The following is a 25230-nucleotide window of genomic DNA, read 5'->3' as shown; positions in this document are numbered from 1 at the left end:
GAGACAATAAACAACCAAGAGCAACTGATAAATGCCAAAGACACAAAGCAAGTAAAATGTGAGACAAAAATTAGGGAAATGACCCAAACGGAACACAAAATGACTATGAAAAGATGCTAAATGGCATTTGGAAGCAAAACAAATATATTAATACAAACAATGTCCCCACAGAGACAAAGAATAGAGAGAGATTTTTTACACAGGTGTAAAATGACCAAAAGAACTAAAATGCAAAATGAAGAAAGTTAGCTCATTTTCATTTTCGTTTAATTTTGTTAAAAGCCTGTTACCACGCCTCGCCCGTTAGCCATTGCTTCCTTTCTTTCTGGTGTTATTTATTTTAATGTTGCTCCATCTCACATCAGGAAGTGACACCCTTTTTTGGGGAAACTGAAAAAGTGCGACTGAACACAGAGTTTAAGGTTTGAGCTGGATTTGTATTGCTGTAAACAGGTTCTCAATGAAAACATCAAATAATAAATAAAACATATTGTACATTGCACTCACTTGTACCGCATAATGCAGGGATATACCAGCAACTGAAAAGGAAACCAAAGCATGTGCAAACAGAAGGTCGCCGACAGCTCACTCAGTATATACAGTAGCCTGAGACATGTGATCAATAAGCCAGAGAAACAAAGACATTCTTCTTCTCCATTTCCAAATAAGAAAAGTTAGATTTACAGCTAAAGTCTACACACAGAAATTTGCTTTAAATAATTCAAATTCACCAACTAAAATATTCTTAATAATACAAATGATTAGTCCCACTTATTCAGAAATGTTCTTCTTGAGATTCATTACAACCCACAAGTCACTTTTTGTGGATTCCTATGTAGAAAAATAAATAAGATTCAAAACACAGCAAAGCTGGGGAGGGTCGTCACAGTGGTCCAAGTCTTCAGTGAGTCAGACATCACCTCTGTGTCGGTTTGAACAGTCACACTTTGTACTTCTCCTTGGCCTGATCGTTCAATATACAGATGTGCTGGGGAGGAATAAATAAACACTTTGTTTTAACTTCTTCTGTTTTATTGTTCCCTTCTATGGCATCTATATGTACATATCATTTTATGTTCAGTGTATGTTTATTGTGATTAAATAAATAGATCAATAACTAAATGTATATTGCTTAGCAACAATATTTTCAGTTGAAATCAAACATTTCTAAGAGCTGTGATGACTGAGGTTTTCACATTCTATAACTCCAAAAATGAGAAAGAAGGGGTTTTAGACCAGACTTTCATAATACCCCCCCTTCCTTTCACAGTGTCTTTATCAAGATAAGTGTCATTCAGTTAGAATTTATTAATATTGCATTTCTCTACAGGAATAGCCATTTTGCATACCTGAAATCTTACTAAAGTGTTTATGTAAATTAGAACCTGACAGTAAGCATCAAAGCTTTTGAATCTGCAGCTATGAATCCAGTCAATGTCATATGAACACAAACTGAAGATCTGTTCACAAACTTTTCAACTGCATCAACACTTACACTGAGATCTCTGAAGTACTCATTGTAGTCCAACGCATAGCCCACCAGAAAGGCATCTGGCACCTCAAAACCAATGTCTGAAATAAATTTACAGACACCAAGTTCAGTGGAGGTAAAACAATTAGGAGCCGACTCCAGTAGGCTGTGTCGTAAAGTAGCAGTCATCGGTCTTTCATCGTTTCTGTGAGGCCGTGCTTAAGTTGTCGGTTCCGGGTTAATGGAAAGGCAAAACGCTTACAGTAACAGCTGTCCTTGAGGAATAACTTAAAGAGATTATCCAAGTCAAACCTAAAAGCATTACGTAATCAGAGACTGTGTGAGCTGGAGGTTGTCAGGCATGCATTAGTACATAAATGCCTGGCTCACTGCATTTGGTGTAGATTTTCCTGAAATTTATACGAATCCTGCTTCACTAGATCCTCAAAGAACCAGAGTGAGAGGCATGAAATGGGCATGAGCATTCATTATTACAAAGACTACCACACCATGTCTTAAGTAAGTCCAAAGATACTCACAGTCTGGTCTATACCCGGAGCTCCTTGGGGTCCTCTTCACCAGAAGGCTGGAAAGGGAAGTGAGAAAATAACATATTAAAAGACAAAATACTGTACCGTCGGCAACCTTTTCAGTGCAGGTTTTAATCCTGACAGATGGCATCTGTTGTCCTGCTGCAGCCTGCCCAAACAGTTGCTACTCCACACATCACCATCAACCTCTTTGGAGCTTATTTAAAAACATGGGCCAGAATACAGGCTAAGCGGATAACTTTAAAATTTAATCCACCAAGAAAAGAGATGTTTAATATGGTATTGATTCTAGCTAAAGCTTAAAACTTCTCGCCTGCTTCACCGTATAAGCAAGCAGCAAACCTGTCAGCGGAAACAGAAACTGGCTGCACGGCTTGATACCACAAGTGCTGAAAGGTCTGTTGTGTTGGGAACTGGACACCGTTTCAAAAGTTATGTCAAATAAGTGGCGATATCATGGTAGAGCGCACACCAATCTACCGTGTTTGGTAGAAGCATTAAAAAAAAAAGCCCAAACTGATTGGTCTTGTCATGCCCAGCTATCAGGAATACTCCAGAGAAATGGCCTCTACCTCTGCAGTGCAGTTTATAGTGCGGCAGATTAACTCTTAAGCTGCTCCATCCCTCTGTCACATTACATCTCTAATTCAGTCCTAAAGGAGAGTGTCCATTAGCTAAGAGCACTATTAGATGCACTCTCTGTGAAGACATACCAGCCAGTTATAGTTGCAGTCTATAATTCAGCTCCCTGCACTTTAAACTGCGTGCGATGGTGCCTACCTCACAACTTTAACCATTTTGGGATTACATTCACTCAGCAGGGAAAGTAGCGTCTGCATCGTCCGTCCTGTCTCAACGATATCCTTTTATCAAAGCAGGAAGTGGTCGCATTCATGCAGAGGCATGAACAGAAAAAGACATTAGTTAAACATGGACTTTTATGCAAGTCTTGCACAACAGAGAATTCTATTAATGATAAAAGAGATGAGCAAAGTGAGAGTTCACTGATGCAGGCTCAAGCATTAATCTGTTGGACCGCATGAATTTGCCACACAAATCACATGCAAATGGATGAGCAGGGTTTTTGACAGGAATAGAAGTCATGTGTTTATTTTGCAGAGTCTGTCTGTATACGTGTGTGTTTGTACAGAAGTACAAAATTAGAAATAAGACATTATCACATCAGCAAGCCTCAAACCAGAATAGAAAGGTCTTACCTCAACAATCAAAACATTCTGCAGGGAAAAAAAGAAGTGAAACAAGTTAATGAAGCAGGTCTGTATAAAACACAGTGTAGTATTTAAGCCTGCTGGAGCCCCAGATGACTAACCTTTCCTGAGAGGTTAGACAGCTCATCCCCTCCTATGACTTTGACATTGTTTGTTGACTTGTCATTCTATAAAAAAAACAAAACAAGAAGCATTATCCATCACCGAGTCTGGATTCATGCACTGCAATGCGCCTACTGCCAATTAAAAAGATTGTTCTTGCTGGTATTTTGCCAACTTTAATGCATATCGCGCACCTCACTTAAGCACAAGTGAGGCCAGGAAATGTAATGAGAAAGGCAGCTTACACAGTAGCTCTTCACTCTAATGAAATCCACCGTCAGCGGGACTGATTTGTCGCTGTTCTGGTTCAGTGCTTTAATGTAGTCCAGGAGGTCTGCAAAGAACTTGTATCCCCCTTTTAGCACACACAGAGCCACGATGTGGTGCCCCCCCATGTCCTGGATTATGTCACGGGCCAGACGCTCTGTCCTGCAGCAAAGAGGGGGACACAGAGAGCATCATTAACCACAGTGTTTGTTCTTAGGATGGGGAGAAGAGCCTTAGCATGATATAGCATTTCACCGCACTGCACCCCACCCCCAAAATCAACTTAAAAGTGTTCAGCAGGATGTGGCAAACGTGTTTTGTGTAGAGCTACTATAAGCAGCCTTATTTGTTCCGTACTGCTCCCACAGGAAATGCTCAGTTGTACTGAGGTTTCCAGTAAGCCATAACAGGCGATGGGAGGTCAGTTGAAAGAGTCAATATGAATACATATCAAAATATATGCTGTGAAATATCCCAGCCTGGAAGTGTGTTAGATGTCAGAGATGCAAAGAGATGACTTCCAGTGAGAGCGCTGCTGATTGGTTCACCTGTCCATGATGAGTCCATGAGGGATGATCACTTTTTCCAAATCGCTCTCATAATGTCTGGGGACACAGAAGAGGTCCAGATCATGCCCTTTCTCGTCATCGGCGATCTGGAACAAGAAGGAGCAGACTCAGCAGTGCGCAAAACGTTTGGCTTTGGCAAAAAAAAAAAAAAAAAAACGTGCGCCAAAGACGCTTTTAAAGTGAAGCTCCGAGCAGCACAGAGCCCACCGGCCACCTGTTTATCCCCACACGCGTTTAAAAAAGGCTATGTGGTAAACGTGCATCGCAATTAAAGAGTAAATTTGCTATTGAGGCGCTCGTGCCGCCTTCTTTCTATCTAACGGGCCTGCGGTAGCAGAAGCAGCTCACAACCACACCCTGACAAGTGCACAAGTTATCACAACACAAGCTTGAGCGGGGAGCGCGAGCCTCACCTGCAGATATGAAGCCATGATACCGGAGGTCCGTCGTTCCGTTTCAGTCTCACCCACTTAACTGAGGAGTCATGCTCAGACCGCGAGACAACGAGTCGGGTTTTGTTCGCGGGAGGCTGCACGACCTACTCTCCTCTTCTTCGACTGTTTGTGACCGCGAGCGGGCTCGAGCAGCACGCGACGCGCCTCTGCAACCGGGGTTTAAACCCTTTACGTCAGAATCCAGTTTACCTTCCCAATAATCTGATTTGTCCGACACAACCACAGCTTAAATGTGCTATGTTGGGCGCCACCGGTACCACTAAATTTTTTTAAATTGAAACTGTGGTGGATGACCTGAGAGCTTTGAGCGCGAGAGGCTGAATGACGCAGTTTTAAAATATAACCAGTGGCAGTTCCTCCTCTCTGAAAGAACCTCGTACTGCTGCATCTGTGCTCAGACATTTTACACTGCACTCTCTGACTTCACAGACGCGTATAACTCACATGGGTATTTATTAGTCTTTAATTCCATTTTTTCTGAACATGCAGCTCATTTTCTAAACTGTGTGTGTTGACAGATCAATGCCACCACATGGTGGCACTTAAAGTTCATTAGAAACTTACACAACGGCCCATTTAGAATCTGACGCATCTGATTTCAGTTATGTGAAATGACGAAAGTTTGTGACACAATGGGATTTCGCAATCCTGCAGTTATGGTGTTGAATGAAAGGTGTCACTCCTATATTTATGCATGTGTGTGCTCTAAAACATTAACAGGTTTTCATAAAAGTCCCCCAAACTAAAGAAAACCAAGTTAAACTATGATACAAAACCAGTCAATGATACTTTAGTATTTATTTACCGATACATTCTAATATTGCATATCTGTGAGTGGTAAAAAAAAAAAGGTAAACCCATTGGATTAGCAGTTCATTTCAAGGTAGCTAAAGTAGATGGTTCATTTGGTGAGATGTCAATCAGCTGTGAGGATGAACAAAGAGAAATCAAGATCTGCTATTCACAACAAACGTGTGTGGAAGTGTGCCGAGTGACATTTCTGAAATCCTCAGAAAATAGTGATGTTTGTCAGGTTAGAAAAAGTTAGCACATTTCCAATCCGCAGTCAGGCAGACTGTCCACACTGAAGACACTTTGCTACCTTTCCAAAGAGTGGTCCACCGAAACAGCTGCAAAAAATGACAACCTGCAAGGTTGTAAGGAAGATCAAGGTTACCTATGAGCATCTTTAATCTTCTCTCACACTCGCTGATATTTTACAGATAACTTCACAACAAGGATGTTACGTACGTAGCAAGGGAAAAGAGCATTGTTGTCAATCTGCAGTTTGCTTAAGATCGAAAGGGCAAAACCTAAAGGCTGCTGAGAAAAATGGTTTTATATTGTTGGTTCAAATGACAAAGTTTATTCTCGAAGAAAGGAAAACTGTACACCGACCTTAGCACATTGGAGAAGCATAGTGGTGGCAGTATCATCTGTTTTTCACCATCAGAGTAGAGAGAATTCTGAATTGTACAAGCCAATTCTAAAGGGAAACATCAATCTCTCCTAAATGACAGAACTCAACGTCTCATTTTACCAAATAATCAGACCTGAATTTAACAGCTCAAGAGACAAAAACCCACCACATGAGCCTTGCACGAGGATCCGTTGAAGTCATTTCTGCAGGAATATTTCTATTTCTATCAGGTTCACAATTTTTCAGGCTCCTCTGCAACTGTATGATGCATATAAGAAAAAGCTTTAATCAAAGTTGTTCATACATTTTGAGGCTATAATGATGTATTTCTACGACAGGTTTACTTGTAGAATCGATGCACACTCTAGCTCTGGTGGTAGGTCAACAACACACAGAACATTTCCTTCTACAGTTATTCAACTGTCCAAATTTAGTTTGAACTTTCCTTGTTTTCATTTGAGTTTATTTTGCCAAGTTGAGCATTTTTAAGCTCACACTGTCCTTTAATACTTAATACGCACACAGTCTGCCTGCTTGTATGTGCATTAAGTGAATCTCCACTCCTTCATTTTAAATATGCGCTCCTGCCAGAAAATGTCTGTTATACAACGTAATAATTCTAAATGTGCAAAGTGAAAAATAGGAACGGGGAAAAAAAACTCAAAAAAACGCCCCAATTTTAGACGATCCCAATTTAATGAGTGATACAGAAACAATAACATTTTTAATTCATTTTACAAAAAAAAAGAAAAAAAAAGCAACACCGGGCGTTGGATAACACCAAAAACATGGCAACTATGAAAACAGCATAAACTCGTTCTCACAGTTCAGAACACCGGAGAGCAAACATCATCATCTTTATGTGATAACAGTCTTTGAGTGCCATTTGTTACCATGAGGCCAAATCTCAAATGACACAATTCCCCATACAGAGTCCTACTTTTAGTCTGAGACCCACATACTGTGGGTAAAAAGTAGAGCACCATCCAGATGAAGACGGTGTGATTTGAGAGAAGACCGCGGGGGCGGAGCACTCATTTTTTCTTCTTCTCATCTTTTTTGGCGCCGTCCGCTTTCTCCTTCTCCTTGTCTTTGTCTTTCTCGTCTTTTTTCTCTTTGTCTTCCTTCTTCTCTTTCTTGCCCTCCTCCTTTTCTTGTCCCTCCTTCTTTTCCGCATCGCGGTTGGAAATCTTGTTGTTGATCAGGTTGTGCAGAGCCACCACAGAGCGTATCAACGAGGCCAGGTAGACCACCAGCATCTGGTCGTTGGTCTTCAGGTAAAAGGCTTTTGTGAACTCCTGCAATAAAACCAGTGAAATTCATTAACGCGGAAAAGTCAAAATGACACAAGGACAGGCATCGTACTAACATGATGGGAAATTAATCAGAATCTGACGGTAAAATCATAGATGGAGAATCCATGTTGTCAGCTGGATGTTGAAAATACTTGATGTTTGGTATTGAAAGAGAACACAAAAAAACAAGGTCAGAGGGAGAATATTATCCCACTTGTGCTTTTTATTAATGCCATCAAACACATTTAGCACAGGGGTGGGAGCACTGTAGAGGTGTTTCATCAGGAAATTAATATTTTTAGATGAATCACAAAGTTTAATTTGTTCGACACCAGCTGTACAGCTTTAATCCTCAGTTCAGACTCCTGTGGATTAAAGAAGGCACTGCTCACCCAGAGGTGGAAGCTATGTTCTTCCTCTCCATACTTCTCTAGTTCAGTACATTACATCATACATAGTGCTGCATCTCTAAAATAACCAATATGATTCATAACAGTGTGTCCTTGTGTCAGCTTTAGTTTCTTCTTTATGGTGCAAACAGCAAGGAAAATAATACGTAAACAGACTGTCAACTCAAACAGCTTACCAGTAGGTTCACATCTGGCAGCAGGTTGAAGACATCCTGGAGCTGGTAGATGATCTGGTGGTTGATGGGAAGCTTGCCTGCAGCCACCCTCTCTAGGTAAGAGCGGATGTCCAACAGCTTTGAGTTGAGTCCCTTTAGGCCATGGACCTGGTTAGTGATGCGTTGCGACAGAGTGCCCACTGTGGTATCCTTGATGTCTCTGAAAAGTCCATGAGCAGGTAAATATTTCTGTATCGCTCAAGCTGACGCAAAGCAGTCTAATGTGGATCATCTCTGCTTGTTTAGAGTCTGCATTTGATTCTTTATAACAAAGAACGGTGCTATTCAATCTCTGTACTGAAGTCACAATTATTATTTACACTCTCTATGATGTGATTAAGAGTGTGTGTGCGAACAAAGGCTTGTTTGGTACCTCAGCAGGTGCTCCACTCCCACTTCCTCCGCTTCTTCAGCTCCAATCTCACTGGTGACGTGTTCAAACGTCTTGGACGTTGGAGTGCCATCCTGGGAATAAGAAAATACCCATATAAACAAAAATCAAACCTCCGATCTGAACTGACATTTATTTTCCACTCTGGTGCAGTCAATTCTTTTCACTTACGTCGTGTATTTCCTCCACAGAGATGTATGCTTCTGTAGGCAGACCAAGGTCTTTAGGCTTCACATCTATAATGACTAACACCTGGTAAGATAAAAGACGAGTAGATGTGGGAGTTATTCATCATCAAACTGAACGCCATCAGGGCAAAGTAATGTTCAAACACATGCACAATGAGAAGAAGAAAAGATAAAAGAACCTGCATACCGAGTTGGTACAGTAGCGCTTGATGAGCTCATTGATGGCAATGTCGTTCTTATGTAACTTGGGTCCTGTGTGATACCAGCCGACTATTCTTTCTCTGGCTGGAAACCAGGTGAATTCACAGGTCAGAATCCAGGGCGAGACATTAACATAAAACAAACGGATTCTGCAGACACACCCACTGCCTTACCATTTACTTTCTTGAACATGCCATACATGTTCTCCAAGTAGTCGTGATCCAGGAACCACACCGAGTCATCCCGGTCATCCTCGTCAAATGGCACTGAAAAGAAACGACGACACTGAGTGTTGCACTAGAATCCAGCTCCAAAACAAACCAAGTCAAAGCAAACAGCAAAACCAAAGGTGGAGGCCAAAAAAGCTGGACTCTATATCAGAGTACAAGCTGACCAATGGGGACACAGATCCTGACTCTTTGTGGGAGTCTTTTCAACAGAGGAATATGTGTTGAAAAAAAAAAAACACTACCTCCTCTAATTTGATCTCAGTTTGGGTTGAAGACTTCATATTTATAAAGCAGTGTGAACTACTCATGACTATGGGTGAATGTTTGAGAGTTGGTGATTGAATCCAATTTAAAACTATTAAATAATACTTAATTTTTCACTCATTTAGATCATTCTAATTCCCTCAACCCATACCTTGGTTAAGCTGCCCTAAATTTGTTACAGATGGTTTAAAATGCAGCTACCAGGCTCTTCTATGATAGCAGAAAGTTTGTTCTTGCTTCCTATTACTCTCTACAAGATTGTGTTGATTAGGAATTAAGTGCTGCCTTATCTTGCCTCAATTACACTTCTGAACTCCTTTTCCTTATCAAACTTCCTACAGCTTTAAGCAGCTTCTAAAAATCTTTAGAGGCAACCTTTTTAAAAGACTTTCATAACAGTCTTTAATTTGATCCGTGTTTTAGGTTTTAATCTATTGTAGTTTTACAGGTTTCAGCTGGATGTATGTTTTTCTCAAACATGGAGACCACTGGGCACAAAAATCAATCTATGTAATGTGGCGACTTTAAAAGCACGAGTTCTAACAGGTATCTTTTGGTAGCACCTACTGGTAAGCTACAAAGTAAGACACGTTAGCTTAACTCATGCTAATACTGTGGTCAGACTGACAAACTTAGCTTACACATTTAGCCTACTTTAGGAGTAAATAGATCAATACTTACCATGCTAAATTATTTATGACAGCATTGCCTAAATGTAACAAATAGCAAAGCAAGATATAAATAGACCACAAAGTTCTTCAGCCAGCAGCTTTTAAGCAGCCTTTCTCTGATCTCAGACATGTCCTGAGAAAGCAGTAAGTGATCCTTCTGGAATATTTGTCACTGTGGATCCGCAACCATACACATCCAAAGGAAATAATAGATTTAGGCATATGATCAAGTGCTACAATGTGTTTGCCTAGTTCAACTGAGTGCACATAGCAGTTCAGGTTAACTGCACTGGCAGTCGCCACCTCAACTGATGGAGGGGTGGCAGTACACTGAAAATACAGAACAGCAGACAGCTTTAAGGTTTGCTCACATTACAAGATTTTAAGCTCAATTTTCACATCGCACCGAAATTTTGAATGTCGTTGACAAATGGTCCAGGTCAGAGGCAAATCAGGCGTTTGATCAGTGGATCGCTATAAGGGAAGTCTTCAAAATAACGTGATTTGTGAGGCATACCAATATGTCACAAACCCTGAATAAACATCTTTCAGAAACTTACTGGTCCAATATGCCTCTACCTCCCAGAGGACAGACATGTCACCAGACAACATGATGGGATGGCGTTACACTGTATCTGCAATGCCAGACTGGTGTATGTAATTTGCCTCTGTTACTAGCTACCTTACTGCCTCAGAGACACATCAGATCAAGTCAACTTCGACCCACCCATTTTTGTTACCACAACTGCAGCATGCTCAATGAGAAATAAGGTGTACACCCAAGCCTCATGTTCACACTGATGCTGAACTAGCTAAAGTAAATTAAAACCTGCATCTGCTGCACAGTCACTTAATGTAGATCAAACACTTTCCCGTAGCAACCATAGAGGAGCACATTTTCTTCTTTTTAATTTCTCATTCATCTTAAGAGCAAATCATCATAGATCTAGCAAACGTCCATTGTGAAAACCTAAAGCAGACATACGACTCATATTCCTTTCAACTTCTGATGAAAAAAGATCTTCCAGTGTGTGACGCTGATCAGTTGTGCACGGAGAATCCACTGGGTCAAAAGCACAGTGAATCCACTGGGACGTGAACACTCCAGATTACAAGATAAGTACGTCAAGTTGTATGTATAATGTAACAATCCAATGATACATAAAATCATGTCATTTGCACTTGGCCACAGTGAAGGATTTATTAAAAATGTAAATGTATTTTTCAAATTGACATAAGGCAGAATTTCTGTAACTTATATATATATATATCATTATTAGAAATTGTCTGTCCCCCTATGTCCACAGTACTAACCGGGATATTTTTCTTAAGTCTATTTTATTTACACATTTATTCATTTAGAACCTCCTACATGTTTTAAAAAGTGGTCAATATCTAAATCTTAATTTACTATTTTACTTCAGAGGAATTAACCCAGGCCTTAAAAAGCTCGTAGAATCCAAGGGACAACAAATCAGCAGATTACCACCACTAGTACTAGTACTTTAAAATCGTTTCTGTCACGTCCCCCATAACACTTACCTGCAAAACTGTTGGAGACGTCAAGAACTTTTTTCTGCCATGACCCCAGTAGGACACCAACCACACGTTTCTGATTTCCAACTTTTCCTATCCTGTAGATCAGATGAAGACGTTAGTATATTTTATCAGGCTTAAACGCCTTTTTCATAAACATAGCTGTAAACTAAGCTCCCGGTAATGACCTGCTTATCGCCGCTAATAACATCACTGTAGCCTCGTGTTACAAAACGCGTTAGTAAGTATCTTTACAAGTCAGTGTTACTGATTAGTAATACAATTAAAGTTTTGTAAGTTTGTTGGCTAACATTTCCACAGAGCTAATTAGCCATGTCATGTCTGCATTCATTCTCAACGGGGCTCTGACTCAGCAGGGCTAACGTTAGCCTAGCCTAGCCTAGCAGAAGCGCTACTGGATAGTTTACCTTCCAAAACTTGCAACAAACTGAACACAAACACTCCGTTTACTGACCTGTTAAAATGATCAACCACACTGAGCAAAACAAGTGGGTGAACAACCACGTTTTCTACCGCTAACTCTGGCATTTTTGCGAAGAGGATGAACAGCACACCACCTCTACACAATGAACACTACGCTTCCTTTCCGGCTACGTCTGACGTAGCTTCCGTTTCCCTAGGCAACAAGGGGACGCTGTGAAAATAGTCAAACGTTGCTGTGGACAGCTGCTCACGGACAAAATGGTAGGAGTATACTTTGTTAGTTAAATCGATCTACTTTGTAACAATCTTGTAAGTTCAAAAGTTTAAATTTAAGTGTATTTATTCACCTTGTATTATCGAAATTGCATCAAATAGCCGTCAGATATATCTAAGTCTTTGCTCTGCTGGCGGTTCAGTTGATAACTCTTTAATGAGGATGCGCAAAGACAATAGATTAAACATTGTTTATCTTTTTTGGTCTTGTAGGCTGAAGTTGAAGACACACTGAAGAGGATCGAATCCCACAAAGGTGTGATTGGAACAATAGTTGTGAATGCAGAAGGTAAGTTAAACCAAAAATATTTTTTTACTGTAAAATTTTACTGTATTGTTTAGAATACAGTGTGACTGTAATCGGTACTGTTTTATCTTTTAAGGCATTCCCATCAGAACAACTTTAGATAACTCTACAACAGTTCAGTATGCAGGACTTCTTCGCCACCTCACAATGATGGCCAGGAGCACGGTCAGAGATATCGACCCTCAGAATGACCTCACCTTCGTCCGCATCCGCTCCAAGAAACATGAGATCATGGTTGCACCAGGTCAGTTTTAATACTGCTGACTTGATGATAAACCATGACGCAAACACCTCACATGATCAACATCTGAACACTTATGACTCTGCTTTTTTCAATGCATTTGTTTGGTTCATCTTCTGTTTTTTTCTCCACAGAGAACAACTTTCTGCTGATAGTCATCCAGAACCCATGTGAATAACTGCAGGGCATTTAACTGAGGCTCAGTGTTTGTCACATGGTGGTGCTTTATCAAAGGTTTTGTTGCTCCGTGTGCTGTGTAATCCCTCTTTTTCTATCTGACACTCAACAATGTTGCCATGAAGTACATTGTATGTTTTACCTAGAGTAAGATATTTCTTTCTTTTCGTGCTTGTTGATACGTAATATTTGTGAAATAAATCTGCATGTCATCAATGCAAAAACAGGTAACATATTCATTGGGAAACCTAAATAAATGAGAGCATTCTTTGCAGGTTTGTTGCATAAAACAATGGAAGTGAGTTGAATTTAACTGAATTATACTTTATAGATTCCAGAAGTGGGAATTAGTTTAGAAGATAACCAAATTAATCATCAAATATCATGAATTAGATCTGAGCCAAGCTAGGTCTGAGGTAACCTGAGTTTATGTAAAAAATGAGAGGTCTCAGGGAGATTAAAAGACTGATCCAATCAAAGGAGTTCCCTCACAAAGCTTTACCCAACTTCTTAAAGTTGTATTGTCAGAAATGCTTGTAAATCATCAATAATGAAAACATTTTTTAAACTTTTTTACATTACTGATTTGTAATTTAAAGTAATTTAGTCTTTGTTAATGAGGGTTAATTGTTTTCTCTTATGTTGCCTGATTAATGTTTAGCTCCTTCAAGCTTTAGTACAAATTCAGTTATTCATACAGTTTGATGGCATCACAATCCAGCGCACATTAACATGATATAAGAGGTCTCATAGATAAAGAAAACACTTGTGTCTGAGCCTGCCCCTCCTAGGAGGGTCCTGTGTTAATTCCTGCTGGTTCACCTGGGAGATATGATGTTACTGAGCTATCATTCACTTTACCTGTTCTTTCCAGTTGGCTACATGTCAACTTTTCTCTGGTAAAAAAAAAGATTACTGACTATGGCTGTCAAATTTTCTACAGTTTTTCAATATTTTTTCAATATTTCCCTCTTAAATTAACTGGAGAAGTAGGATGAAGTGAGATAATAAAGTACAATCTTAAGTAGATAAACTTAGCTGCTTTCCATTTCTGCTTTATTTGGGGGCTGAAACATTATCACCCTGACAGGTTTCACCCCAGGTTGTACTGCCAACCTCCAGCCATGAAGTTTCATCTACAGTGGTGCTTGAAAATTTGTAAATCTTTGAGAATTTTCAATGTTTCTACATATTTATGACCTAAAACTAAAAAAAGTAGATGGCGAGAAACTTTCCAAACAAGACATACATAGTAGTTTATATACTGAATAAAATGATACCATGTTACAAACTTGCGACTGGAATTAGTCATTTTATGTAAACAACAGGAAGTTATCAAAGTCTGATTTCCACAACACATTTGTGGATCTGTAGAATGGTACGAACAATGATTGAATTACATCGATCACAGACAGACTGTTGCCCTCTGCAGCAGCGGTATGTAGTAGCCTGCAACAACACAGGAACTTTCTCACAGTGGCTGAAAAAAAATGAGCAAATTAAAAAAGTAATAAGTTAAAGTCTGTTATCAAAATACTGTCACTGTGTTCTTTTAAATACAACTACATCAGAAGATCCACAGCTGATCCCATATTCCAATAATAACAGCTATCAAATTCAGCCACATAGTTATGAACTGTTGAATTTCATCACAAACTTTGGAGATTTGTTGTTGCCTGGATTTAGTCATTGTTTTGTTTTTTTGGTCGAGTCAGAAACATGTTTTAATGCTTCTTCCATCTGCTGCTGTGTGTATTTAACAGCTTCAGGACATCAGTCTGGATGCAGACACAGAAATATGTTAAACATCTACCAGATGGGGGGAAATAAAAGAGATACACAAAGAAAGAAATTAGGCAAACCACTTTACAAATATTTTAATGTAAATTTCCATCGTAATGTACAGCAATATATGTTAATAAATAGTTCATTGCAAATATACAGCCTAAATAATACATTACATAACAACTGATTGAAGCAAATATTCAAGATTTCACAGCAAGTCTGTAGAGGTGATGGTCAGGTGAAGGTCAAGTGAAGGTCGGGTGAAAATGTTACTGTAGTTTGTGCTTAAAGATTTTATTAGTCAGATGGAAAGAAAGTACGACTGTGACATTTTATCTGGCTTAAACAAAACTAAGTCTTATGAAAAACAACAAGGGACATCGTTTATTGTCATCCAAAGGGGGAGAGGAGTCATTCTGTTTATTTCATACATAAACAGAGAATTCATTCAAATTTCCCAAGAATCTTTTTCTTGGTTCCCGTATTCCTGAAATGGAATCGAAAAATAATTTGGCTTAATAGTCACTTAGATATGCTTAAAAGTACTTTAGTGTCACACAAGTGATGCAGAATCAAAAATGACTTTTAAGGGCATTTGAAGGACACAGACTCTTGGATAAAACATCTGAACAATGACATAGCTGATATTTGTGGATTTCCATTCCAAGTGCTTCTCTTTCAGCTCCCAAACATTTTTCACATCACATTTTTCACAATACAACTGTCCTAATGTCCTGTATTTTCTAAACATTTTCATTCTGACCAGCAGCAATTCCAAAAGAAAAAGGCATATGGCTTCCCACACATCATGGTTAAAGCAGTAAAACATACAAAACTCTTAATCTATCACAAGTGACATTACCACTGAAAAAATATAACCTAAAAAGAACCATTTACCATTAAATATACTTTAGATGCTTCCTGCACTCTGTAGACACGCTGCTCCATGTGTCCGACGCAGAACTCAGCGGACACAGCGTTTTATCACAGAGAGGACATGAATCAAGTATTTCCTCAAATTCCATTTCAAGTGCATCCTGTCAAGTTTAAGGCCTGAGGTGTGCTTTGATTCCTTGACTCAAACCTCACTGCACAGCTGGACTTTTCTCACTGCCGTCCAGGGAGGCTGCAGATGTGTGCTTAGTGATACGACTCATTTAGGTGGACTGATGCAGTTTTTGGATAAATTGCTATGCTATGAGTTAAATGCTGGACAGTCCTTAAAGCCAACTCAGGTAGTGGGAGTTGTGAGTGCAGTTAGAACTAGGAGTGTTGTCACAATATATGGGCAGAGACAGACAGCTGAACTCTAAGACTCGCTGGACACCATGGGTAATGATCACTGTGGCCAACATAGCCCGTAATAAAACTGTAACAAAACTGACTGGCCAGAAATGTAACAAGAAAACGGCTGGCTCCTTCAAGTGCTTCAAGTGTGGCGAGTGACCTGGCTCCAGCCTGACTCGTTCTTGTTGCCGTTCCCTCTCTGTGGGGGGGCTTAACCCTCAGAGTCTGAGCTGGAGGTCACCTCTGCATGTGTCCGTTGACTTGGCCCCTGCCCCAGTGAATGTTAGGTAGTGTCAAACACCTCCTGAAGTGCTCCAGCTGGGCCTGCAGTCTTTCCCGCTCCTCCCTCACTTTCTGCCTCTGACTCACCAGCTCCTGTTAAATGGAGGATAGATACATCGTTAAAGACCCTCGACTCTATGCACTGAGCTGCATCACTTACACACAAGTGTGCACAGGGGAAAAACCAACACTGTTTCTTGAATCTGAGAACCCACAATTGTACAAAGATGCAAGCATGTGGCATCAGTCCTCACCCCCATATTGACAGAAAGCTGCTCTGCAGTTCTAGTCAGACTGTAGTTCTGAGCTTCAAGTCTTTTACACTGGCTGTGAAGAACCTGCCGCTCTATGCTCCATTCTGTGAAAGGAGAAACACAGCTTCAGTTATCATGTGCATTTTAAATTCTATTTCACACACCTATGAAGGTGTAAAAAGAGCTGAGAATACTGGTTAAGTGGGTGTGGTCAAGGAAGCCCACTGCTTCACTTTGCGGGACTGAATATTTTCACCTCCTCCTGAGCTACAGTCTGGACGTATCAACCTCTTCACACCACAGAAGCTACAGCTTGCTGTGTGTCATACCAGCAGCTTCAGGGAATGACCTAGTCACATTTTTTTTAAATTCCTCCTTTTGAAATAACTAAGAGACAGTTGTAATTTTAGCCCAGAATCACTACATTATTATGAGCTCATGGACTTCAGATGAAAGTGACACATAGAATTGGATCTGAAATTAGGCTTTTAGGAAATACTAAGGCGTGAACAGATGCAACTGCTTACCTATAGACATTTTTTTTAAGTGGGATTTGGGGTACATCAGGAAATCTAACAAATGTCTTGCTTAGCAATTGTATTGTGAGGAGGTCAGTTTCTGACCCCATAATCTGAAACAATATTAATTGTTTTCCCCTTAAAATATTGCAGCTCTTTTTTGTATTTTTACCTCTGAACGCCATAATGGGCTATCACATATTCACACAAACTAAAGTGAATGCTGAAATGCAGCGTAATTCATTCCTGCATGGTTAAAAACAGAATAAACCTTTTTGAACTCCATGTCAGTACTGGAGCATAAACAAAGGAGGAAATCATTTAGTCTTTTGAGGAATTCTGAATCACTTTCCTATGAATGAGAGGTGGGGCACTGGTCGTGGCTGGAGGATGGACTTTCTGCGTGTCATAATTCAGCTTAGAAAAATCAAGTCCTCAAAATTTGAGTTAAACTTTCTAAGCCCTTTGAAACTAACTAAAGCTATAAACTGACTTGATGCTAACTTACCATCCACATACTCCTGGTAGGCCTCAAAAATGGCTTCAATCCCCTGCCACTTCCTTGGAGCTTCTTCCACTTCTTCCTCATCGTCCTCCTGATCCGACTCTTCCTCATCCTCATCAGAGAGGTGGTCCTGTGGAGCTGGGGTATTCCAACTGGCTGCAGGGGAGTGAAAGCGGTGACCATTGATGTGTGCATGCTGAGGGGCTTGGTTGAGATTTGACATTTTTAGTTGAGATACGCTGTGAGGCAGCGAACGATCAGACTTTCCGCCCGTTTCAGGGACACTTGAGACTCCTTAGAAAAAAATAGTGAGATGAAAAGACATAGTCAGTACCTTCACCGTATTTACAACACATCAAAAGAAACTGGAACACTGTGCGCACTAGCAGACTTGTATTGTGGTGCACATTGGCACCACTAGATGGCACAACACTGTCATCTTAAGATTCACATTCAAGCCTAAGGTTTCATGTGTGGGCGTGAGTGGCTAACCTTTATTCTGAAGCGTGTTGTGTGTGGACTGCAGCACAGCCTGGTGGAAGTGCTGAGCAAAGGCCTCAGGTGTGAACCTCTCCCAAGGTCGATTTCGTCCATTCTGCACAGGACTGGGCTCCTTTTTCTGAAGAGGAGCTACAACACCATTCTGGAGGGTTTGGAGCTTCCTTGTTGACTGTGTCTCAATGGATCCAGGCTTTTCATGATGGGAGGTCAATGGAGGAGGGATGCGGGCAACCTGGGAGTCTATGGAGGGTTTGACGGTATCATTATGTTGGTGTTTGGCTTTGTGTAAGTAGGGAGGGGATGGGCTGGGAGACTCTGGGTAGAGGTGTCCATTTGACTGAGGAGCTGAGGAGGAGTCACCTAAAAAATGAGCACACCTTAATAAAGGGAGAGTCCTGCAACCTTAAACACATGGATGTTGTCATGTGTCGGTGTCTGTGTGTGGCTCACCGGCTGAGGGAGCAGTAGGACTTCTGCACAGTGGTAAAGGATTATATCTGAGCGTGTCTAATGTCACTGTCTTCCTTTGAATGGCCCTTAGCAGCTCCTCTGTCCTCTCCTTATCTACAGAAAAGAAGACAGAATTAGAACACCCGTCATTTATATTGAAAAAGAAATGGGGACTTTACACCAGGAACTGATGAAAAATGTCTCTAAAAGGATTATCTGAGTCAGAGCAGAAAACTACAGCATGGTCAGGACAATAATCTAACCAAGTCCTCTCATTTACGGTTTTAAACCAAAACAGAACAGATCAGTCCACAAAGACAATCACAAAACTCAGAATTAATCTCCAAATGCCATCCAATACAAGATTGTTTTACACTGCTAGCTCATCAGAGAAGGCTTCTAGAAACACACGATTGAGACAGAATTGAAAAGTGGTAAATAAGCAGCTGATTATAAACCAGCAGAGTCCTTCCATGCTAGTAATACTAAAAATAAAAACCAAACAGGTTTACATTGTTGTTTTAAAATAATTATTTTTAAAAATCATGTTGTTTTTCAAATAAACTGGTGTTAAAACAACACAGTTACAGCTGAATCTCTGAAAAGTCGGTCATGAAAAATACTGAGTCTTAGGTTTATTTCAGATTATTCCCAAAACCTTTTCAGAAAATTTATAAAAATCAAATGACAGAGTGTTAAATTCAATAATTATCAAAACTCAAGTGCACAAAATCCTGATCCTGAATTCACTCTGCAGCATGGCAACAAGCCCAGTTTGAGCCATAATGACTTATCCATCGTAAGTTCTGCAATAGGTGTTGTGGACCCAACAGGATGTGACAGTCTACGTCCCTGCACTTTGCATTGATTCACTGCAATTTCTGCACACTATTGGATATGTGTATGCTTTAAATTCACTCACATTCACTGTAATTATTTTCTAAATGTATAGCTACATATTTTAAAAAGTTGTTCACAATTGTTAGTCATTGGTTCCAAGAATTCACCATATTCTACACGGATGTGGATCAATATCCACTCTGCTAGACAAAGCAGAAAATCCTGCAACAACCTCCTCTTCAGATCTCTCTTAACTTTGTTTTCTTCTAACTCCTCCTTCTACTTCAGAGCAAACCCAACACCAAGAGAAAGTAAATGCTGTGTTTTTCCAAGGGGGATCGCCAGAACAACTGCAGGGTAGCACGTAGGATGTGTGTAACAACACAGGTCATTACCTCTCCTCTGCTGTGGGCTGACATGGGTGAGGCTGAACATAAGGAGGAAGTCTTTTTTCTCCTCCAGCTCGGGGGTGCTGTCCATCTGCTCGGCAGAGTACGGTGTGGTTAGGGGAGCTGTGGGAGTTGAAGGTGAAGAAACCTTTCTCTTGCCCCGCACTGCCGGCGGAGAGACACTGCGGTCTCTCATCATCCTTCTCCTCTTCCTCCTTTTCTGAGCCAGAAGCTCATCGCGTTGGGCCAGTGTAGTGAGACCACACAATTGCAGAAAATCCACTTTCTTTGGAGAGAGAAAGTGGGCATGAGCACATCCAGGAGAACATTTCAAACTTCAATCTGGGGTGGGAGTCTGTCTGTGTTGACTTACCTCAGACGATGTGTCCAGTTTGAGAGGGGGCTGCTCTGTCACTCTCCTCAGATGAGCTTTAACCTCCTCCTCATCACTCTCATCGTATGACTCATCAAGATCATAGTAATAACCTGGTAAAAGCCGAGGACAGAAATCGTCATTCCTTATTCAAAAATTGCAGGACTATGAGTGTGTTTTTCTCCACATAATCTTGTTCTGTCTGCTTATATAAGCCCCGTGTCTGCTCTTCTCACCTCCTTCTCTGGCCTCCTTCCTTCTCTTCTCCTCCAGGTCAAGTTTACTGAGCAGCCAGCGGTGCTGCTGAAGCACTTCATCATAAACCAGCATGCTGTCAGGAGCCTGCTTCTGTCGTTCCCTCATCAGAGACGGAGAAGCCGCCTGGCACCGACCGCCCTGCTCATTCTGGGCAGATAGAGGCACACAGGGTCTGCGGAGGCTACCGATGTGATGCCGGGGGTAGAGGCTCTGGATAGCTCGGTCCTGCTCAGACTTGTTCCACGACTCCTGCAGACCTGATGCTCTCAGTGAGGGGTATCTCTCTGGGCTTTTTGCAGGCCTCTTGCCTCCATCTTCCATCCTGTCATCCCAACTGATTAGGGGTCTGTCGGCTCTGGTCAGTCCTGGAGGCGGTCGACTAGGTGGTGTAGGAGGATTGAGTTTTCTGCGGGAGTCTCCAGGTGTGTCAACAAAGGAAGCTGGGTTCCAGAGCGTAGTGGTAGGGGCAGGTGGGTGATGGGGACCTTTAGGGGATATAAGGGGAGGTGGAGCACCAAGGCAGGGGGGAATATCTTTGCTGCCTGGATTGTGATAGGTTGAATTTGTTCTGTTTAGGAAAAAAATGACCTTACATTAAATTGCAGAAGGAGTAGAAACATTTTCAAAGCTAATTTATTTGACATTCTCACCTGTGGTTGTCCCTCCTCAGCTCCACCCCTTTCCCAGGTGACCTGAGGCCCAACTCCAGGGAGCCCTCCCTTTCCTGTCTTTGCGCCCGTTTCTGTGTTAACCACGCCTCCTCACTGGCTCTCTGAGTCATCATGGCGGCCGCCAGAGCTCCGTGGATCCCCCCAGAGGCAGCAGCCCGATGCTTCCCCAGGTGAGAAGGCAACAGGCTGGGTACTGGGTGTGGAACAGGGGCCCTGGAGGAGGGAAGTCCAGGCTTCAGGGGTAGGGGTTTAGGTGCAGAGAAACTCTGGTGGTCTGAGTCCTTTGTTTTATCTGCTGAAACAGGAACATTTAAAAAGTTGTTTAATGTCTATGTCCATGTGTTGCATGCCATATTGACAACATTCTGTAAACTATGTACATTTGTTGATGAACACAAAAACATTATATATCCCACTCATACCATGTAAACTGAACACTGCATCAACACCACTCAGTATCACTCAGTACTCACTACTCCTATTTGCCTGCTATATTGTATTTTGCTGCTATAACTATGTAAATTTCCCTGCTGTGGGACTAATGAAGGTTTATCTTATCTGATTTTACTTGGTGAAATTAAGTTGCATCAGAACTGTAATCCACAGTAATATCCTTTAGATTTCATTGCTAAGTTTATAACAACCCACAACGCTATACAAGGCATCTTGATAGATCTCTTTACCTATATTTAAAAGTATTATTTTGGCATACAAAATTTCATGAAGATAATTAAATCCATCCAGTTTCAGAAAAGGTTTCCTCCCCTGGGGAGAGTGAGAGTGCACATTTGCATATCAATCTGCCTAATAAACTTTGATATGGCTTGTGAATATACTCTGAATGGTGGGTGGACAAAAGGAAAGGTCAGGAAGGGTCACAAAGGTCACTGCAGATCCTCTAGGGTCATAAATGTTCCTTGCAAATGACACTGCAGTCAGGTCAGCAGGTGGTCAGAGAAACATTAGGTCTTTTCAATTCTTAAAAACTTCTCCATAGTTCCTAAATACTCCATAGTTCTCCAAAGAGGTGTGATGACCTACATCCCAATAAACATCATCACAGAGGGTCCAAGCAGTTTAAGGGAAGAGATTAAATTTAATTGAATGCCTTTATTGGCACTATACACATGTACAATGAGATTATAAGAAACTCCTCATTCAGTGCAAACATGAAATATGAGTTATCAAAATCAGATTGTATGTCAGTGAAGAAATAATATATTAGTTTTGAGGTAGTTATACTCCTTTTGTCAAAGTCAAAAACTAATAGATGCCTTTGGACAAACCCTCTTTGTATTTGGTAAAGTCCGAGTTGATGTCAAACAGTAACATTTAGCTATCATGACTCATTTGCTGAGAGTCGAGGGGGAGGGTTTCCAGAATGCCACACTGAAGTACTTCAGTTAACCCATGAGCCACACATTCGCCACTAAACTGAAACGTGGGCTTATGCTAGCCACCTATGCTGTGCTTTGCAACCTCATGTGACAGCATGCCGCTAACATGCCAAGCTTTGGATGCACTGGAAAGTTTTCTGGAAGAAAATCTCAGGGCTGTCTTTTTCCTGCAAGTTGCAGGAAAAAAAACAGAAAGTATATCCTCAACTAGAATATAAAGGGAGTGAGGAGGCAGTTAATTTAACATTGGGTTGCTGGTTGTGTATTATCTACATGTACACATGACATGTATGTGCACGTGTGTGTGTGTGTTGGTGTGTAACTACCCAGCCTGTTTGGGGTCAGCCTCTCTCCTGGTCTGGCTCTGTCCTCTGGTGGCGCCCTCCGAGCCTGCAGCTCAGCCAGGTAGTGGCTCTCTGCCGCTCTGACCATCTGCTGCTGTCTGTCCCTCTGCCTCTCCTTCTGTCTGTCCAGCTCCCTCTCGCGCTCCTCCTCCCGCTCTCGCTCCAGCCCAGCCTCGCGCCCCCTTTCTTTCTCTCGTTCACGCTCCTGCTCCCTCTCACGCTGGCGGAGCTCATTCTCCATCTGTAGCCTGTGGGGGAGGTTGACAAGTACGCACACACACACACACCAAGCCACACACAAGGGGAGAAGGTGAGAGATGCAACACCCAACATGAGGCAGATATTAACCACACACTGGTGAACCTGACACAAACATTTCTGATAAAACGCACGCACGCACTCTCACAGAAACACACACCGACACACTCTCCATTTACCACGAGGAAAATAATCCATACGCAGCATGACCGAGCAAGAGCAGATGAACACTTAATAGGTATCCACAGGAATATGACAAGCGCACGCACGGACACACACACAACAGAACACATTCACCTGCAATCAATAACACAAAAACAAACCTACAAGATATGCAGGAGCCATTACTGAACCAGATAATAAATACCATCCATTTCAAAAACAAACATTCCCCCTGAGAATTATGCCACAGGAAAACAATGCACGGTCAAAGCGAGAAAGGAGCTAAAGCAAAGACAAAATGACACAGAGGGAGTTAAAAAAACAAAACTTGTATATGTGTATCTTTATGAGATTTTAGGCATGCACTGATAAGGCATCGGTATGCATAGGTATGCGTGAGGGGAAATATGTGTGTGATGAGTGTATAGGAGGCACTGTGGGGTGCGTGCTAAAAATATCACACACACTCAGCAACCTGTGCTTACCCTGCAGAGGGAGATTAAAAAGTCCAGAAAACAGAGGGAAGGAAAGAAAGACAGAAAGAAAGACAGAAAGAAAGAAAGAAAGAAAGAAAGAAAGAAAGAAAGAAAGAAAGAAAGAAAGAAAGAAAGAAAGAAAGAAAGAAAGAAAGAAAGAAAGAAAGAAAGAAAGAAAGAAAGAAAGAAAGAAAGAAAGAAAGAAAGAAAGAAAGAAAGAAAGAAAGAAAGAAAGAAAGAAAGAAAGAAAGAAAGAAAGAAAGAAAGAAAGAAAGAGTGTTACCTCTCAGACAAAGCTGTGTGGTTCATCTCTCCAGGGTAGCGACCTCCAGGCAGCTGCAGGTGGAGGGCTGATGGGTGAATAGGAGGGAAGGCGCCTCCTGCAGGCACAGAATAGAACTGCGACCGAAGAGCAGAAAGACACAGAGACTCCTCCATCCTGTTGACAGAGAACAGAAAATCAAGTTACCCATACACTCTATAACACCTCCATACCATTGTAGAGATTGGCTTTCCCTGGGTACCAGCTCATTTAATTCAGACTGTGGCAGAATTTCTGGATGCTGTCTATGCGTGATTTTTTTTTCATGGCATGAGTTTTACCTTGAATTTAATGATGCAGGAACAAGCTGTGTCCACTGATAATAATTTGCAGTGTCAATCATGAGCCTGTGAAGTGTTTCAATTACAGAATCTGGTCTGTTTTAGTAGTTGATAGTTGATAAAATCCTCTAATTTGTCACGAAGAGTTTGCCAACACAGTCAACATCTCTTTATGTATGAAAGACAGCCTCTCTGTGATACTCAGTGCCTTATCTTTTTTAATACCCTATAATTACAGTAACTTGTTTCAATGTTATTTACTCTTGTAAAACACTTGCATAATAATTGTGTGAACATTCCTGCTTTGGTGTCTATCCGTTCAGATGTTAAAAATCTGCAGAACAAGTGGTAGAATGTAGCGGCAGTATTTTTGCCAAGGACACGATGGTTGGATAGATAAATGATAGTTGAGAGGATGTCAAGGCCCCACTTGACAGCAGATTTTAATGTTGTTACCTTGGTAAGGACAGAGGGTGATGGAGGTAGGCAGGATGATAGTAAGCAGCGGCGGCAGCATGGGCAGCAGCAGCTGGGTCAAGACCTAGAGACAGAGAGGTCAGTCTGAGATCGTCTGAAGTGGTGAAGGGCCGGAGAGCTCTCAGGTATTCCTCTGGAACAGCACCCGAGGGAACCACTGGGTGCATCTGCCCGGGCAAACTGCAGAGCAACCACACATATAACAACTTAAGTTTAAAATCTGTTCTGTTTAAAGACACACATACACACAGGCAAGTTGTATGAAGGCGCCATAATTACCTTATGCTCTGTATGCGGGGGTCTTGCATGATACTGCTGGGGGTGTGGCCAAAGGAGTGAGCCAATGGGTGAGGTGAGATGATGGGTGGCGTCCTCTTATCCTGCTGAGGCTGGCAGTTCTCAGCTCCTGCTCGCTCCCTACCGAGTCCCTGAACACTCGGCTCAACCTGACAAAAAAAAAAAAAAAAGAAAAAGACAGACAGATGATGTTTGT

General features: G+C 41.4%; 4 protein-coding genes across 7 annotated transcripts in view; 1 reads left to right on the top strand and 3 right to left on the bottom strand.

The window, feature by feature from the left end:
- Positions 1–416: 416 nt before the first annotated feature.
- hprt1l (hypoxanthine phosphoribosyltransferase 1, like) lies at positions 417–5006 on the bottom strand. The gene is made up of 9 exons (XM_072385651.1): positions 4603–5006; positions 4169–4275; positions 3599–3782; positions 3353–3418; positions 3240–3257; positions 2803–2885; positions 2011–2057; positions 1496–1572; positions 417–988 (listed from the first exon to the last, which is right to left on the bottom strand). Exons 1-9 carry the CDS (start codon positions 4618–4620, stop codon positions 941–943), a joined length of 648 nt encoding a protein of 215 aa, XP_072241752.1. The 5' UTR covers positions 4621–5006; the 3' UTR covers positions 417–940.
- A 1734-nt stretch (positions 5007–6740) lies between these two features.
- psmd7 (proteasome 26S subunit, non-ATPase 7) lies at positions 6741–12083 on the bottom strand. The gene is made up of 8 exons (XM_072385650.1): positions 11941–12083; positions 11472–11563; positions 8938–9030; positions 8751–8848; positions 8547–8627; positions 8358–8449; positions 7946–8144; positions 6741–7362 (listed from the first exon to the last, which is right to left on the bottom strand). Exons 1-8 carry the CDS (start codon positions 12012–12014, stop codon positions 7099–7101), a joined length of 993 nt encoding a protein of 330 aa, XP_072241751.1. The 5' UTR covers positions 12015–12083; the 3' UTR covers positions 6741–7098.
- Positions 12084–12114: 31 nt separating this feature from the next.
- On the top strand, positions 12115–13185 carry LOC140306979 (dynein light chain roadblock-type 2). The gene is made up of 4 exons (XM_072385649.1): positions 12115–12170; positions 12396–12471; positions 12566–12733; positions 12865–13185. The coding sequence occupies exons 1-4, from the start codon at positions 12168–12170 to the stop codon at positions 12906–12908; spliced, it is 291 nt and encodes a 96-aa protein (XP_072241750.1). The 5' UTR covers positions 12115–12167; the 3' UTR covers positions 12909–13185.
- A 1584-nt stretch (positions 13186–14769) lies between these two features.
- LOC140306977 (genetic suppressor element 1-like) overlaps positions 14770–25230 on the bottom strand; it is a 37020-nt gene continuing 26559 nt past the window's right edge. For 3 of the 4 annotated variants that reach the window (XM_072385645.1, XM_072385648.1, XM_072385647.1), the window contains exons 4-16: positions 25017–25183; positions 24717–24917; positions 23941–24096; positions 22744–23009; positions 21000–21315; positions 20328–20917; positions 20092–20204; positions 19725–20004; positions 18490–18603; positions 18031–18399; positions 17542–17832; positions 16516–16619; positions 14770–16354 (exon numbers count right to left, since the gene is read on the bottom strand). In XM_072385645.1, the coding sequence (XP_072241746.1) occupies positions 16217–16354; positions 16516–16619; positions 17542–17832; positions 18031–18399; positions 18490–18603; positions 19725–20004; positions 20092–20204; positions 20328–20917; positions 21000–21315; positions 22744–23009; positions 23941–24096; positions 24717–24917; positions 25017–25183 (3105 nt within the window). In that variant the 3' untranslated portion in view covers positions 14770–16216. The remainder of the gene's footprint in view (positions 16355–16515; positions 16620–17541; positions 17833–18030; positions 18400–18489; positions 18604–19724; positions 20005–20091; positions 20205–20327; positions 20918–20999; positions 21316–22743; positions 23010–23940; positions 24097–24716; positions 24918–25016; positions 25184–25230) is intronic. The other variant, XM_072385646.1, reaches the window with a different exon arrangement.

Source organism: Leuresthes tenuis, unplaced genomic scaffold (assembly GCF_036924035.1).
Source record: "Leuresthes tenuis unplaced genomic scaffold, fLeuTen1.0.hap1 SCAF_5, whole genome shotgun sequence".
NCBI classification, from domain to species: domain Eukaryota; kingdom Metazoa; phylum Chordata; class Actinopteri; order Atheriniformes; family Atherinopsidae; genus Leuresthes; species Leuresthes tenuis.
This window is presented reverse-complemented; position numbering and strand designations above follow the sequence as displayed.